This window comes from Sphaeramia orbicularis, chromosome 9 (assembly GCF_902148855.1).
Source record: "Sphaeramia orbicularis chromosome 9, fSphaOr1.1, whole genome shotgun sequence".
Taxonomy (NCBI): Eukaryota; Metazoa; Chordata; class Actinopteri; order Kurtiformes; family Apogonidae; genus Sphaeramia; species Sphaeramia orbicularis.
Window position 1 is genome coordinate 41,621,902 of NC_043965.1, and position 19,146 is coordinate 41,641,047.

At 35.8% G+C, this 19,146-nt stretch overlaps 1 protein-coding gene across 1 annotated transcript in view; it reads right to left on the reverse strand.

The window, feature by feature from the left end:
* Positions 1 to 5,267: 5,267 nt before the first annotated feature.
* loxl2b (lysyl oxidase-like 2b) overlaps positions 5,268 to 19,146 on the reverse strand; it is a 138,907-nt gene continuing 125,028 nt past the window's right edge. The window contains exons 11-14 of the mRNA XM_030144137.1: positions 12,899 to 13,014; positions 7,484 to 7,620; positions 7,276 to 7,387; positions 5,268 to 5,545 (exon numbers count right to left, since the gene is read on the reverse strand). Coding sequence (XP_029999997.1) covers positions 5,475 to 5,545; positions 7,276 to 7,387; positions 7,484 to 7,620; positions 12,899 to 13,014 — 436 coding nt within the window. The 3' untranslated portion in view covers positions 5,268 to 5,474. The remainder of the gene's footprint in view (positions 5,546 to 7,275; positions 7,388 to 7,483; positions 7,621 to 12,898; positions 13,015 to 19,146) is intronic.

The window sequence follows — 19,146 nt, forward strand, 5'->3', positions numbered from 1 at the left end:
TGCTTTGTTCTGTGTCTTTCCTTTTTTTCCTTTGAATGATTGACATCTCAATTGTGGAAACAGCACATGAAAGTACATACCATTCTCAGCGTATATAAAAAACACACCACTATAATAAAAGTCCATTTACTGCACTTTCTGTAAACCTCAGCTTTTCTTTCTCCTTTAAATAGAGTGTGATCCATCGTTTTGCTCTTTCTCTCAAAACCAAGGCCAAGTAATAACAAAAAAATTGTATAAAACAGAAAAACTAGTCCTGAAGAGCTCCTAAAAAAAAAAAAAAAAAACACAAAAAGCTAATAAGACCAGAAACGTAGAATTCATTCCAGACGTCTAATGGTCAGAAATAGAAAAGAGCAGTATTTTGTGAGCTTAAATAGAAAAATATTGCTACGTGTGATAATTAGGAGGAAAAAAAAGCTTAGTTATGAACAAGACATGATCTGGGAGCTTGAATAAGGCGCTGAGTGGAGGATTTTCTGTGTATCTTCTGCCAAAGATTTAAGAAAACAGCTGCGAGTAACGTTTTAACATCAACCTGCAACTCGGCATTTTTGATCATAATAGCAACTGTTAGCATGTGCATGTGTCGGAACTATTCTTTTGGTGATGAATAAATTAATTTTTCTTTTTTTTATTTAAGCTTTCGTAAGTGATTTATCAGCATTTATTTTTGAATTTAGTAACGTTTTAACATCAACCTAGAACTCGGCATTTTTGATCATAATAGTAACTGTTAGCATGTGCATGTGTCGGAACTATTCTTTTGGTGATTAATAAATGAATTTTTCTTTTCATTTATGCTCTCATAAGTGATTTATCAACATTTATTACAATATTATCCTTTGAATTTAGTAACGGTTTAACATCAACCCGGAAATTTTTGCATTTTTGATCATAATAGCAATATGTTAGCATGTGCATGTGTGGGAACTATTCTTTTGCTAACTAATAAATTTCTTTTTCTTTTTTTTATTTAAGCTTTCATAAGTGATTGATCAGCATTTATTTTTGAATTTAGTAACATTTTAACATCAACCTGGAACTCGGCTTTTTTGATCATAATAGTAACTGTTAGCATGTGCATGTGTCGGAACTATTATTTTGGTGATGAATAAAAATGAATTTTTCTTTTTATTTAAGCTTTCATAAGTGATTTATCAGCATTTATTACAATATTATCCTCTGAATTTTGCATTGTTCAGTGAAAACCAGGTATTTTTCTATATATTCACTGAACGTACAGAGCAGTGTTTCTTGACTTTTTTTTTTTTGAATAAACGCCCCTTTTTGACATCATGGGTCTGGGTGAAGAGGCTTCGGCCCCGGCTCTCAGTGGTTCTTACCGGGTGGTCAGATTAGCCGGCTTTGTCACAACGTATTTGGGAATAATAAGAGTCCTTTTAGGTTTATTAACGTAAGACATTTATGATCAGAAATGTTCCAGCTGCAGCTCCGTGGGAACCGCCAACCTGGATGCTGAAAGGCTACAGACTCTGTGATTGGCAGACAGGTGATGGGCGGAGCCTCAGACCAAAACACACAATGACGACATAAACATCATTTCGGGGCTGACACTGAGCTTTTCAAATGTAAATATTCCGTCTGGACTACTACCAGTATTTGAAATGAACATGATTCCTTAATGTCTGGTGACAGTCAAAGCCATTTTATATTTACTTAGAATATAATTCTACATACTGCACCTTTAATTGTACATATTCATAACATCTCTGAGTAAATTAAAAGGTTATTATATCCAAACAGTGAAACCTACAGAAAATGTGACTTTTTCTTCATAAAATCATGCATCTGGGTCAAAATACAGTGTTCGAACTGTCTCTCACGGGACATTTTAGAGACAATTAGACAGATTAGTGTTGCTAAATGACCCAGATTTTTACTTATAAATTCATTTTTGCTTTAGTTTGACCATAAGGGATTATCCAAAACAAGGAGCTACTTTATACTGAAATTAGGGATGTAACGATTACCGGTATAACGATAAACTGCGGTAAAATTGCAGACGGTTAGTATTACCGTTTAAATTCTAATTATCATGATAACTGTGTTTGATTACCACACTTTTAGGGGAAAAAGAGTGTGTAAAGATCTGCTTTTATGTCAAATATTTGAGTATAATTTTAATTTATTACAATTTTAATTGTATATATCGGATATTTAGAACCAATATTCACTTTTAAAGTCTTTGAAAAGGTTCGTTCAGCATCTGTGTGTTATTTATGCAATAACGTATATACATTTTTCAAATCGGATTTTATATATTTTTTTGTGTTTTTATAGTAGGTTAAAGTGAAAAAAATAATAGACAGATGATATAGATGAAGTTGTGCTGAAAAAACAGATCCCCAACATGGGTATAGTAAACATTTTTTTATATAGTATATAAAGGCAAAATCAAAAAGATTGAAAAACGGACAAAAATAGGCTCAGACCACTAAGGGTTAATATTTGAATGTTTCGGCCATGAGTAAGAACATTGTGTCAGTTATTTTATTTGTTTTTGTTTTTGTTTTTTTCCTAAAATACAACTTGGTTAAATTATTTCAGTGTGTGTATTAGTACTTTTTGACTATTTTGTGCACAATTTCAACAATACGATAATAATGATAACCATGATAATTTTGGTCACAATAACCATAATATGAAATTTTCATGTCGTTACATCCCTAATTGATATAAATGTTGGAATGGCAATCAATTAAAGTTCACTCTCTGACGGGACAGTACTGTGTTTTGACCCATATACAACCATGGGATTTATCGGTGGATCAGTGTTTCCATGTTCACTATTGAGCCTCTGAACGTCCAAATGGGTCATTTCTGATGCTGCTAAAAAGCAAAAAAAAAAAAAAAGCATTTTATATAAATTATTTCAACGTATTGACAGGATTAGGGATTGAAAACGTATTAAACAATAAAAACTGGTGTATGGTTTTAGTTGCCGGTTGCTGTTTAGGTGTTTGAGGGTTAACATTTCCACACAAGGGACCCTAACTTAAAACGACACAAAAGCTGTACTTGTAAATCCATTAATTTAATTACATTCTAGACAGGAACTGATATTTTTTGCTTTGAGGAAAACTCACGTATGCACTTTGATCGACTCCTGTGACTGTCATAACCTAGAATGTTCCCATAGAGGCGTCTTTACTGTAAAGACTACGGCTTTTAGTGCCGATCACAGCACGTTCCCTGTATTTATTTACTTTTAAAGGCCACTTTAAGGCACTTTAGTTTCAGCTTTGGCAGATCATTCTTAGAGCTGAATGGGTGAATTGGCACTTGGAGCCAAAACGATGATAAAATGCATGTTTGCCTGTAATCCCTCAGCGTATCTGAACTTCAGCTCATTCTAGGACACTTTATGAAATTACTAGCGTGGAGGAATAACTGCGTTTCGTTCCATACACGGGCATGTGCTTTTCGATATCCTCGGTCGAACCCGGTGCGGACGTCCAAACTCTCCAGGTTGAGCTTTGAACAAAAAAAAGTCTTGGGGCGGCGTTCTATTAAAGGACTGAACTTCAAACATTCCTCCTGACATGCCCCGCTGCTGCACCTTATAAGACATATCTGCTACTTCCCAGCGTGTTCATTTCATCACTGCTTGTAAAAGGTGTCGGAGTCAGAGGGTTGGTGGAGTTGGTAAGGCTGTAGCTGCCTTGGTTTTATTTGGGGGGGGGGGGGGGGGGGGGGTGGCGTAGAAGAAAGCTGGTGCCTCATGGATGAAGAGGAGCATAAAAAGATGGTTTGACCAGGGCAAATGTTGAGCCGCATTATGTAATAAATTCCCATTATGTAATAAAAGTTCAAAATGTAATAAGAATGTCACATCATCTTGTAATAAAGCCGCATTTTGTATTAAACTACCTCAATGCATTATGTAGTAAATTTTTTCCCATTATGTAGTAAGTTATTACAATTTGAGAAATTTATTACAAAATGCACTCGACACATTTTTATTTTCATCTTTAAACTGTGTGGTTAAAGTTCTGATTCCATTACCTGTAGCTCCTGTGACTAATTTCTTCTAAATTGCTCTGAAATTATATTAATTTGGATTGTTATTACATAATGAACCATGTTATTACTTTTTTTTTTTTTTTTTTTAATAAAAATGTGTCAAGTGCATTTTGTCATTAATTTCTCAAATTGTAATAACTTACTACATAATGTGAAAAAATTCACTATATAATGCGTTGACATAGTTTATTACAAAATGCGCCAGTTTATTACATAATGCGGCTTTATTACAAGATGACGTGACATTCTTGTTACATTTTGAACTTTTATTACATAATGGGAATTTATTACATAATGCGGCTCAACAATAATAGAGCTGCATTATGTAATAAACTGGCGCATTTTGTAATAAACTACCTCAGTGCATTATGTAGTAAATTTTTTCGCATTATGTAGTAAGTTATTACAATTTGAAAAATTTATTACAAAATGCACTCGACACATTTTTATTTTCATCTTTAAACTGTGTGGTTAAAGTTCTGATTCCATTACCTGTAGCTCCTGTGACTAATTTCTTCTAATTTGCTCTGAAATTATATTAATTTGGATTGTTATTACATAATGAACCATGTTATTACATTTTTTTTTTTTTTTTAATAAAAATGTGTCAAGTGCATTTTGTCATTAATTTCTCAAATTGTAATAACTTACTACATAATGTGAAAAAATTCACTATATAATGCGTTGACATAGTTTATTACAAAATGCGTCAGTTTATTACATAATGCGGCTTTATTACAAGATGATGTGACATTCTTGTTACATTTTGAACTTTTATTACATAATGGGAATTTATTACATAATGCGGCTCAACAGGAGTCCACCACAGATGAGGATGGGCTTGTTGAGCAGCATTATGTAATAAATTCCCATTATGTAATAAAAGTTCAAAATGTAATAAGAATGTCACGTCATCGTATAATAGAGCCGCATTATGTAATAAACTGACGCATTTTATAATAAACTACCTCAGTGCATTATGTAGTAAATTTTTTCGCATTATGTAGTAAGTTATTACAATTTGAGAAATTTCTTACAAAATGCACTCGACACATTTTTATTTTCATCTTTAAACTGTGGTTAAAGTTCTGATTCCATTACCTGTAGCCCCTGTGACTAATTTCTTCTAAATTGCTCTGAAATTATATTAATTTGAATTGTTATTACATAATGAACCATGTTATTACTTTTTTTTTTTTTTTTTTAATAAAAATGTGTCAAACTGCGTTGACTTAGTTTTTTACAAAATGCGTCAGTTTATTACATAATGCGGCTTTATTGCAAGATGACGTGACATTCTTATTACATTTTGAACTTTTATTACATAATGCAGCTCAACAGGGCTTCAGATGGTCTCTCTGCAGGAGGTGGTGGTTGGGGTGGTGGTGGTGGGGGCAGCCGGTCGACTTCTCTCCTCTGCTTCGTCTTTACCTGTGGGTCACCTGGTTGTTGATGAGACCTGGGAACGTCTGCTCGGTTTCGATGCTTAATGAGCCACCTAGAAAAGCAGCAGCAGAGTCACACAGGGTACGGTTACATGATGTTTTTTAAAATCCGATTTATTTTTCCCGAAGAAATGAATCCGGAAATAAAGTACTTTCTCTTCTGTTTACATGGAAATGTTAAACCCGAATAAAGGTTTACATGAGAAACGTTTATTCGGTTCTCGCAGCCCTTCTGCTAGCTTAGCTTAGCATAGTCACTACATTTCAATGGTCAGACGTAGCCAGTTTTTTAAAGGTGATTTATCGTCTTTTGGAAGTGATTTTGTGAAATCCGATTCTCCCTAATTATTTCTTTAGATCCGCGACTTATTGCACTCATACAATCTTGGGACTGTTGTGTTGACGGAAGTTACTACTACTACTACTACTACTTCTAAATCTTTTTGTTGGAAGGGATGCATGCGCTAAATTAACTTTGCTTTACCGTTTTAGATTTGCATTAGTTTTTATTTCCCAAGATTTTATTAGTGCAGTAAGTCACATCGTCATGATTAGGGATGTCCGATATTGGCTTTTTTGCCAAAAACCGATATGCTGATATTGTCCAACGCTTAATTTCAGATTTCAATATCAACCGATACCGCTGCCGATATATGTGGGATATTAAACTAATTTTAGGTAACATCACATATCTCCTGCCATAGAATTAACACATCACGCCTAATTTTATTGTGATGCCCCATTAGATGCATTCTCAAATGCAACGAGGCTTTCGAAATGTAAACACTGTCTGTGCAAAGAATACATACTTCAACTTAAGTTGTGGAAAAAATGCCATATTTATTTATTTTCTCTCCCTCCCTCCATGAGTCTATTACAGTGTGGCAACTCTACTGAACAATTTTGAAAACTGCACATTTCTTTCAGCTACAAACAATGCTTCATTTACACGTCGGTAAATGCCGGCGAAATCAAGGCATTATTTTATCGGTTTTAATGATAGGCAAAAAAACCGATAACGATATTAACCGATATTACATTTTTATGCTAATATTGGGCATTGGACATCCCTAGTCTGTGGATACATAGTGTTGATTTGTTGGTGGTTTTGGTCCTGAGTGTGTTCTGTGTTCCAAATATCAATACTACATGGAACCCCCCTTTAACCCTTTCATGCACTAATCATGAGAACAGTTTAGATTTTTCTCTTGAGTGTTTTTATTCCTCCATATGCATGAAAAAAACAGTGTGATCAAGTTGTTGTTTTTTTTCATGGAGTTACAAAAATGTCCATGCATTTAATTTTTGAAGTAAAGAAACGTGTTTAAAAACCCAATATCAGAAATTGATATTAAAACAATGAAATAAAATCTGACATCTCACATTTTAATCTCACATTTTAACATATTCTAATACTAATTATTACTCTTTTCATGGAGATAATATGCAAAAAAAAAAAAAATAAATGAAAAAAAAAAAAAAAAACTGCTTTTTTTCCCCTAACAAATAACAGATTTGTTTACACTGAAACATGTTACTGCAGATCAGGTTTATCAAGAACAGCAAAGTTACAGTAATGGTATGAATTACAGTGTATGGGATGATGCATAAGTGTCCACTGTGTTGGCTGATATGGAACTAAAATAACAAAACCCACGAATATACAAGAGAACAGAGCTGTAGAATAGCTGTCCACTGTAGTGACCACTATGCATGAAAGGGTTAAGTCACTTTCTTGAATCACTAACATTCTAAGAACAAAAGTGATTCCAAACAGTCTTACCATTATGGCAGCTGTACATCCACACTCGATGGCCGTCGTATCGGCATCTGCATTTCACAATGTTATTGGAGTAGTCTGATTCTGGTACTTCATAGTTTGGATTAATTACAATCTATAGAGGGAGAAGACACGAACAATTCAGGATGTAAATACGACGTATGCGTGACAAAAGATGCAAAGAAGAAGAAAAGCAGAACATGGGACACACCTGGAAAATATAATCTCCAGGTTTGACATCAGTGATGTCCACCCACTGGCAGTCGATGTCGTGCCTGTAGGTATCCCAGCAGCCCACAGTGATACCCTGATCCCCAAAGTTGGCACATTCATACCTCTTTTCAATACCTGCAACAACAAGAAAAAAAAATAGTATGACACAAACACCTTCTGAGAACCATTGGTCTGAAGTTTCTTTTTCACATTATAGCCATCCTTAAGCATCTCCACTAATTATTGTTTCATTCCACAACCAGAAAAACAAAACAATCAGCCTTCATTAGGCAAATGTGTCCAGTGTAAAACATCTGGTCTACTCCTCCTGAGGGGAAGATCTGTCTCTACTAAATTCTCCAGGAACTAACTTTTTTTGTGTTGTTCTGCACAGGCTATTTGCAGAAAGTTGAGCAATTTGTGGTTAAAAACAAACAAACAAACAACAAACAAAAAAAAAGCCTTTAACCCTGTAAAGCCTGAGCCATTAAATCAGTGTTTTTCAACCTTGGGGTCGGGACCCTACGTGGGGTCGCCTGGAATTCAAATGGGGTTGCCTGAAATTTCTAGTAATGGATAAAAATAAATAAACTTACAAATAAAAATATATGGTGAGTTGACAGAGACAATCCCAGTCCATAAAAGACATGACAAACTGTGAAGCTGAAACTGAAGCACTGTGGTTCTGTTTATCTGTCAAATGTTCATTGTGGTCAGTTTCAGATGCTGCAGCTCTTTCATAATTCATAGTTTGAGTTCATGTTTGTTCAGTATTAATTGTCAGCCTTGTAAATCCAAGCTGGACTGACTGTACATATCCTGACCAAGGAAAATCAAATTCTCACTTTGTGCAGTAATCTACACCTGGATTTTCTGCCTCCGTCCACAATAATATACATTATATAGACTAAATGTCGTCTAAAATTAACGTCTACTTGCAACATAGTATAGAAAACTATTACATGATCAAAAACAAATTAATTTTAGCAAAAAAATGTCTCCGTTTTGAATGTCTGGGGTCGCCAGAAATTTGTGATGTTAAAATGGGGTCAGGAGCCAAAAAAGGTTGGGAACCACCGGTCTAGAGTGTCTATGTCCATTTCTATTTTCCTGTGTTGTAATTTTTATCATGGATGTTTATTTGTCTCGTATATGCACATTGTGGTTCAGTTTTACTTCCATGTTTTAGACAGCAGTAGAATTTATGACAGAAAATGAAATAATGTGAAGAAAATGTAGGAGATATTGATAGAATAGGCAGCACAGTGCACATTTAGAGTCTATAAACCTCTGTTAAAATGGTAAAAGTGTACCGTGCCCAAAGAGCGTTTATCACTTTTATGTGTCACGGGACATATGAACAGTTCTATTGAAAAGCTTCAGAGCACTATGCATGTTTTGGCCAAGTTGACTTTAATCCAGTGGACTGTTGTGGAAAATAAGGAAAATAAAATTCTCATTGACAGAAAATTCCAGTTCTTTGAAACTGGAGCCTTTATTGGTCCTTCTAAACAACCCAAAAAATATTTTTTTCAAATATCAATTTCCATGTATGAGTTTCAATTTTGTATCATATTTGATACATCAGGTCTCAATGCACAAATATTATTTTTGAATGAACAAAAACATAATTTAACACAAACATGTCTAACACATTGGTAATTCCTTTTCAAAATTGTCAAAGTTCTGCCTCCTTTCTTATTACTGACAGTCTTGTAGTGTCACTGGAAAGGCCTCTGGTGAATGACTTCCTCCCCCCTGGTGGATTATCTGTGTATTGCATGTATCTAATTGTATACATCAGGTTTCTCAAAAAAAAAACATCACACTGATCATGTAGAGGGCTTCAAAACTCATGTATCAAATATATGTTTGGCGTTATAGGGTTAAAGAAGGTTATTTATTTAGTTTATTTTGTGACTTAATTATAGTTTGTACAAAACACATAAATCACAATTATATATATATATATATAATGTAGCATCAGTGAAGGGTCCACTGAGCTTATTTAAAGGTTCAGTGTGTGATATTTAGTGACATCCAGCTGTGAAGTTGCACACTACAACTAACTGAATAATTATAGTGGCTGCAAAAACATGGAAGTCCTTTGTTTTGTGCTTATTTTGACCATTCATAGCTTTTTAGTTAAGGGAATATTAACTCTGGTGCACACTCAAACAGAGTAGGTGACATAATGCAAATTAAGCTGGATGCAACCTGCTGTAAAATGAAAAAAATAAAGACGATAAATGAAAAAAAATTAAGTCCATTTGCAGAAACATGGCTCTGCGGCATGACAGACTGCATGAATGCTCCCTCTGTAGGTATAAACAGGTCATTTTACAGTAAAAAAAAACAAACACATTTTCATGTAATTACATATTAATGAAGACCTTTTATGATAAATATTCAAACTTTTTTTTTTTTTATTGTCAATTCACTAGATCAGGGGTGTCAAACTCATGTTAGTTCAGGGGCCACATAAAGCCCAATAGGACCTGCAGTGGGCCGGATCATTAAAATAATAACATAATAATACATAAATCATATCAATTCCAAAATTTGTATGTCTTATTTCTATGTTTTAGAGTGAAAAGAGTAAGATTATGTTATCAAAATTTCTACATCTACAAACTATCCATTAAAAAAATATTGAAAAACATGAATCATGACCATAATGAAATTTATTAAACCCTTTTGTGCATAGTGGTCACTACAGTGGAGAGTTATTCTACAGCTTTACTCTTGTATATTCATGGGTTTTGTTGTTTTAGTTCCATATCAACCAACACAGTGGACACTCATACATCATCTCATAAGCTGCAATTCATACCATTATTGTAACTTCGCTGTTCTTGATTGGTTCTTGAGTGGAAATCAATTGTTAATATTTATTTTTTGCATATTATCTCCATGAAGTGAGTAATAACCAGTATTAGAATATGTTAAAATGTGAGAAAACATCAGATTAGCAGCATTAAACATGGTTTCATTTCACTGTTTTTATATCACTTGATGATATTGGGTTTTAAATACATGTTTCTTTGCTTCAAGAATAAAATTCATGGCGTAGCTGAGTGGACATTTTTGTAACTCCATGAAAAACAGGTTGATTTAAAAAAAAAAATTCAATCACATTGTTTTATTTTCATGCCTAAAGAGGAATAAAAACACTCAGGAAAAAAAAAAAAATCTTGATTAAGGTTCTCATAATTCATGGATGAAAGGGTTAAAAAAAAAGTGCAATTTTAACAGTTTATGCCATTATTTGGCCTCAGCTTCTCATTTTCACATGTTCACTACAACGTACAGATCACAGTGGATCTACAAATGCACAAAACATTTATTAACAGTCAGAATATTGGTACAGTTACTCTTAAATCTCTTGAGACATTTCAGGTTGTTCATATTTGTTCAGTTTTTTCACATTTTTTGTAAAAGGCCAGTCTGTAAATGTTAACATTTTTGTGTAATTTTACTTTTTTTTTTTACACTAAAACAGAGAAAAATATGTGGTTTTCGTTATTTATACTTTATTATGATAGTATTTTGCTAGTCTGACCGACTTCAGATGAAAATGAACTAAATTTATTTTGACATTCTTGATTGTTAATATCTTCAGTGTAATTTTTGTATTTCACTAATTCATCCCACGGGCCGGATTGGACCCTTTGACGGGCCGGTTTTAGCCCCCGGGCCGCATGTTTGACACCCCTGCACTAGATGCACAAGACGTACAGAGAATTGAGATAGTTTCTCTCTCACAATGTTAAATGACATGTATTTAAGAAAAAAAAAAGAGGTAGAATGAGAATATGAATAAATATTTGGTATAAAGAGTAAACTATAATAGAATATAAAGTGTACAGCAGCAGCGGTAGTGCAGTACAGTAACAGTTGAGGTGAACAGCTGAATATAATCACATAAGATAAAACTTTATGACTTAAGATAATACATAAACATATTCCATTTATGTGATTAGATCCTCTTAAATTCTCCTACATTTTATATACTGTGTCTTTTAATGCATCTGCAAATTAATGGTACAATTTCACCACAATGAGAAATGTTTATAATAGGGCTGGGCAAGTTAACGCGTTATTACCGCGTTAACGCATTCATTAAATAACGCCGACAATTTTCTTTATCTCCCGTTAATGCCGTTCTGCCTTCCAAACAAGTCTTAGTTCATTTATACATACAGACTCTTATTTTGAAACTCATGCTTTTATTTTGGTGCTCCACATGCACTGTAGAACCAAGCGCCGGTGTCTGAGAGGAGAAAAGTGAGCGAACTTTCCAAGTAATGCTGAATCAAACTTTGTGTAACTCCTGCAAAAGCAACACCTGTATGTATCAATCATTCTGTTGTTTGCTAAATAATTTCACATGCAAACATGCCATTAGAAACATGTTTATGACGTTATTTTGGATGTGTTTATTACAATGTGTTATTAACATGTTTAAGCTAATTCGTTTATGCTAGCAGTCGCAGATGTGTTGCTAATTCTTTATGCAGGCTCATGCTAAGTTTATGTAAATTCATTGGTTGTGTTTAGGTGTAATATGCCAGCCTTTGAACTAACCTTTACTTATTTATGATGTGATTAGCTTGATGCTAACTTGAATGGGAAAATCCATAGACACGCTAATGATTAGCATTTACAGATTAATTTAAAATTTACAACGTCTTTTTATCCAGCAACAAAGGTTCACATCAGAGATATTTTATACTATTCATTCTTACAACAACCGAACATAAAATACTCACAGGCAAACGTTTTTGGGGCCATACAAACAGAGTGAAAGAAACGTGTCTGTTAGTTCCTTCTTATGTCCGAACTGACTACGGTAACACCGAAAGGAAAAAAACATACGTTAGTGGAACTTATTCCCACCACTAGAGGGCCCCCTTTGCTTGCTTTGAACAACTGAACATCTGATATTCTTGGTTTTATTAGTATTAGTACTTATTAGTGGGCTTAAGACTCCTGTAAATCACTCACAACCGGAAATAAACTGGTGGGGACATAAACATGGAGAAAAGTAGCGGTCTTTTCCATGGACATTTTCATTTTAAATGTCTTCAGATGGTGGGGTTGAGAAGGACACAGTTGTTTGGAAGCACTGCAATGTGGAATTATTTTTATCACCAGAGTACTTCAAGTCTGAAATATCACTTAAAGGCAATACACGCTGTTGATGCCAGCAACCCCCCCCCCCCCCATATAACTATGCGATTAATCACAGAACTCCACGCGATTAATTGTGATTAAAAATTTTAATTGCTGCCCAACACTAGTTTATAACTAATGTTAAAAGCGTATGATGTGAACTTAAAATCACTTTAATAAAAAAAAAAAGAGATGACAATATCACAATACTTTTCTTTCTCTTTTCTGTGGCTCTTACCTTCATCACACTCTGAATCTTCCAGGCAAAAACTTGCTTTGTGTCCTTCTGCCACTTTGGTGCCATTGAGACTAAACAAGTCATAGAGTGTGAACACTTCCATGCTGTGATAATGCCTACACAAACACAAACACAAACACACACAAACAAACACAAACACACACACACACACACACACACACACACACACACAGAGAAATACAGTTTTATATAATGTAGAACAGGGGTGTCAAACTCATTTTAGTTCAGGGGCCATATTCAGCTAAATTTGATCTGCAGTGGGCCGGACCAGTAAAATAATAACAGAATAACCTATAAATAATGACAACTCCAAATTTTTGTCTTTGTTTTAGTGTTAAAAAAACATTAAATTATGAAAATACTTACTTTTATAAACTATCTAACAAAAAAAAAAACCTGAAAAAACCTGAAATTTCAATTAAAAAATGTAAGAAAATTTAGTGCAATTTTAACAATATTATTCCTCAACTTATCATTTCTACATGTGCATTATGGATCAGATCTACAAAGACACTAAACACTGAGGAACAGGCAGAAAAATTGTTAAGATTGTGCTTAATTTTCTTTAGACATTTCAGGTTGTTTATATTTGTTCAGGTTATTCACATTTTAGTGTTACAGGATAGTTTGTAAATGTAAATATTTTCATAATTTAATGTTATTGTTTGCATTAAAACAAAGAAAAAAAAATAAGTTGTTAATTCTAGATTTTTTTTTTTTTTTGCTTAATTCCTGATTTTTTTTTACTTAATTGAAGATTTTTCTTAACTTAATTGAAGATTTTTTTGAGCTTAATTCAAGATTTTTTTTTACTTAATTGAAGATTTTTTTTTTTTTTTTTGGCTTTATTGAAGATATTTTTTTACGTAACTGAAGATTTTTTTTGGCTTAATTCAAGATTTTTTTTTTTACTTAATTGAAGATTTTTTTGGCTTAATTCAAGATTTTTTTTTTTACTTAATTGAGGTTTTTTTTTTTTTTGCTTGATTCAAGATTTTTTGCTAAATTTGACTTTTTTTTTTTGGCTTATTTGAAGATTTTTTTTACTTAAGTGAAGATTTTTTTTTGGCTTAATTGAAGTTTATTTTTTTACTTAACTGAAGATTTTTTTTTTTTTTTGGCTTAATTCAAGATTTTTTCCTTAATTCAAGCTAAATTTTTTTTTGCTTAATTCATTTCAAGACTGTGGAATTTTTGCACTTGGCAAAAACATCCCAGGGGCTGAATTGGAACCTTTGGCGGGCCGCATTTGGACCCCGGGCCGCATGTTTGACACCCCTGATGTAGAACAAAAAATAGGACCAATAGTTCAAGAATCAATGACAAGTTGAATTTGTGAGGTTGTCAGGTTCTGTTCTATGTTAGAGTCCTGTGGTCTGGATGCGAGAGATCAACCTCCCAATAGAAGTGGGTGGTACTTTCACTGGAGGAGAACTCAACTAATTAAATCAAAGTCCATATATGACCTCTATCAGTACTCAATAGTAACTATATTGATACCTGTAATGTCGCGTTTCCACTACTTGGAACCAGCTCGACTCGACTCGACTCGGTATTCCTGGAGACCGTTTCCATTACAGGATACCACTGACTTTACAGTACCTGGACGTCATAGCGATGCAGTGCGTTATTTCCATGTCGTCTGCTCGGAGAGTTGCTGAAAACTCGCTCATTGCGTGTTGTCTTGTCTGAATTTTTATGTCAGCCATTAAAGACTGAATCTCCTCGACCGACCATGGTGTAGTTTTGGGCTGTTATCATGTGGATTAATGTACCACTATATTTACTGTCCACTTCCGAATCTGTTTTTTTGTAAAACGGCGGGCCACAGAGTAAAACTGTCGGACCAATCAGTGGTCTGCGGTGTTTATACGTCGCAATTTAGTATCGCTTGGAACCTAGGTGGAGGTGACACCAAAAAAGTAGTACCGGGTACCAGATTCCAGGTCCTTTTTCATAATGGAAACGCAAAAAGGCTGAGCAGAGTGGAGTCGAGTCAAGCCGATACCACGCGGTGGAAATGCGGCATAACTATTTCTTTTTTATAAACCATTAAAGTAGGAACCATTTATAAGTAATGGCTAATTTTGTAAAATTCAAAAAATGGTCAAAAATGTAAAAATAAAAATTTCTCAAAACTGTGAACAAACTTTGTAGACGTCCCAAGGAAGATAAATATAAAATTTGAAAAATTTTATATATATCTTCTGAAATTTGACCAGTAGTTTTGGAGAAGAAGACATTGGTATTCTTAAGTTTGACCCTTCAAAGTCAGTCAAGGTCAAAGGTCATGGACCCAAATGAAAGTCCATATATGACTTCCTGTCAGTGCTCAATAGTAACTATACTTAGCACAAAAAATAAGGAAATTTGTGTTTGGTAGATTATTCCTTTGTTGTAACAATGCTCCTTGGCAATAAATCTTCTACTGTTGGAAAGCCTGTTTATTTCCTTTTGAAATGGTGCCACATGTGGGTTGCATGAAAAATTTGCCAAATGTTCTCTGCCAGTGCCAAACAGCTTATTCTGCCATTGACTCTTGTTTAGTGGATTGGATGAAGTTTGAAGAAACAAGACATATTGGCAATTTAATTTAACAATTTATCCATTTAACAAACAGGAGCCTCAGTAGTGTGTGGAAGAACCATACACAGCCACAACAGCCTCATGCTGGTCACCAGCCTGGTCACCAGCCTGGTCACCAGCCTGGTCACCCGCCTGGTCACACTCTGCTGTGGGATGGCATCCCATTCTTCAACCAGCATTTGTCGCAAGTAAGCCAACGAGGTTGTGTTGGTCACTCTGGCATGGACAGCATGCCCCAGCTGATGACACAAGTGTTCAATGGGGTTGAGGTCAGGACTGCTGGCAGGCCATTCCATCCCCTCTACTCCCAAACTCTGGAGGTAGGCTCTGATAAACCCTGCTCTGTAGGGGTGAGCCTTGTCATCTTGGAGGATAAAGTTCGGTCCCAGACTGTGGAGATATAGGACTGCCACTGGTTGCAGACTCTCATCTCGGATCTCTCCACATTGAGATTGTCTCTAATTATGACAAGCCTCATTTTCCCAGTGAGGGAGATGCCCCCCCCACACCATCACACTGCCTCCATCAAAAGATGTTACTCTATCGGTGCAGCAATCAACGTAGCTTTCTCCGCGTCTTCTCCACACTTTAACCCTACAATCCAACTGCTATGGGCAGAATTTGAACTCATCGATGAACATAACGTTCCTCCACATGTTCAGGTTCCATTGTACGTGTTGCCGACACTGGCACAAACAGGCCTGATAGTGAAGGACAGTCATGGCAGACCTCCTGTCAGCCCTATGACACCGGCTGCATACAGTCTGTTGTGGATTGTCTGGGCAGAGAGCCGTCGGCCATATCGTCCTGCAAACCTTGACTACAAGTCTGTAGAAGACAGCCTACGGTACCAAAGTGCTGACACTCCAAACAATGCTGCAACTAGGGATGGGAATTGATAAGAATTTAACGATTCTGATTCCATTATTGATTCTGCTTATCGAACCGATTCCTTGTCGATTCTCTTATCGATTCTCTTATCGATTCTTATTAGGTGAGGGAATAAAAGAGTACAAATGGGTGTGTTTGCAATAACTGTCTTTTATATTTCCATCTCTGCACAGAAAATATACAGTGAAAGTGAAACTAAAAACCCTTTACTAATTCCTCTATTGCCACATTTCCACTATGAGGAACCAGTTCAACTTGGCCCGTCTCCCATTGTTTCCTTTCCCCTACCTTCGGAAACTTGTATTTGAGGGGGTACGACATTTATTGCCCGCACCAGAACCAGAACTGGGCCTGGATAACGGCCTGGTGTTCACTCCGCTGCTAGATTCACAAGCGTCGCTAAGTAGCGTATCAAATATGTGACATTTCTGTAAATGAACCACATGCTGTGGACAAATGTTTGAGCATATTGGAGGGATTCCAACCTTTTGAAGACATGGAAGCTTTGACAGTGTTACAAGTGGACCTGGTGTCATCTTTTTAGACCGTTTCTGCCTCAACGCCATGTTGGCTACATTCTGACCACGCAGCGTACGTGTGACGTCATCGCGCATGCGCAACAAAGGTGGAATCGATAAGCAGAATCGTTAAGCAGGCAGGCAAACGATTCCAAGGAATCCAGCTACTGGGATCTGGTTCTCAAAAAGAACCGGTTCTCAATTCCCATCCCTAGCTGCAACGTGGTTGTGCAGAACACCAGCTTGAAGTTGCCGTATCACACAGGTCCTATCCAGATCAGTCAAACTTGGCATGTCGATTCTTGGAGCAGACACCCACTGACCACTGTAGCAGGACCCACACTCACAGGTGCTGACAATTAGGTGCCAACCTGACAGCACCAGGGGGTACCAGAAGCTCCAAACAAGAGTCAATAACAACAGCAAAATTAGCTGTTTGGCAGAGATGATTTGGCAAAGATTTCATTGGTACAACCCACATACTCCACTCTGCTGCTCATCCCACAAATGCATGTTCCTTAAAGATGTGGCACTATTTCACAGGGAAATAAACAGGCTTTCCAATGGTATAAGATTTATCGCCATGAATCACTGTTACAACAAAGAAATAATCTACCAATCACAAGTTTCCTTACTTTTTGTGTAAGTTTATGTTGATTTCTGTGACTATTTTTTTGTTATAAACCATCAAAATATGGCCAATTATAAGTAAAGGCAAACTTTTAATATTTCAAAAATTCATCAACAATTAACAACTCTCAAAATCTCTCAAAACTGTGACCAAACTTTGTAGACACTGTCCCAAGGAAGATACATATAACATTTGAAATGAATCCGACCAGTATTTGTCAGAGATATTTGAAAAAACTGCTAACGAAGATGACAACGACACTGAAGACACAGCGCCTTCACAGTATCTCATCATGTATCAACCGGCGAGTTAAAAACTACCAGACGCCGGTCCTCAACAGTAGCATTTATCTGTTCAGTGTCGTTTAGGCTGTGGTGAAGAAGGCCCTTCAGGTTCTGCCACTCAACAGAGCTTTGACATCCTTAAAGCCAGTCACCGAGTCCAGCTGCCAACAGTGAAATGATCCTCTAACCACTTCAGGAACCACAAAAATGTGGGATTTTTTTTTTGCAGTTATACCCAGTTGGCTTCCCTCAGAGCATTCTTTCAATTACAGGGCAGCAGAATGTATGAAAAGGAAAACGTGCTCCTGAAACAGGTCATCACGACGGGGCTGAATCATCTCTTTGCCTTAATTCTATCTTATTTGAGGTGTAGTTTTTCTAAATCATTCAAATGTCGTCTTCAATTATGTCGAAGTATCACATCACAGGAGATTCTAGATGAAGATCTAACGTTTCTTATGTTAAAACTTGGTCTGAAAAAATTATTTAGCTCTTAACCTTTATTATACATAATTACATTATATTTTCACTGTCAGGACTGTAACTAGAGTCAACAGCTCTGTTAAAATTGTATTTACTTCTCTTAAAACATTTCAGGTTGTTCGTATTTGTTCAGGTTATTCACATTTTTTGTGAAATTATACTTTGTTTTAGTGTAAATACATGAAAATATTTACATTTACAAAGAGAAAAATTTGGAGTTGTGAATATTTATAGATTATTATGATAGTATTTTACTGGTCTGACCCACTTGAGATTGAATTGGTCTGAATGTGGAACCTGAACGAAAAGGATTATTAATATCTTAGTTAGGGCTGGGTAAAAAAAATCGATTTAATCAATCGTAGATCGATCTCATTTTAATTTTGCGTAATCGATTAATAGTGGATGAGATCGATTTTTCTGAGCACGACTGGGAGCACGTGGAACTGCGGGCGGCTCCGTCTTGCGATTCCCAGGGGAAGACTTTGTTTTGCTTGCGAGAAAGATGCGGAAAAGACACGGTGAGGAAACCCCCTTCCGCTGGAGGTCCTCCGGCCTCAAACTCGAACCCGCAGTGTGAAGGAACTGGCCGCCCGGCGAGTCACGGAAGCCGGTTGCTCTTGGAATAAAATAAAAACTTGGATCCATACTATCACCTATGGCTGAGTATGGGCTTAGAGGAATAGTGAAGCGACAATGTCCAACCGCTACGCTGCCACCCCCGACCAACATTCATGGAGCACCCCCCACCCCCAACCCCACTGAGTAGTAGCCTCCAGCCATAAAACAGAATAAAGTTAACGAAGTCCGTTCTGAGCCACTGTAAAAACATGG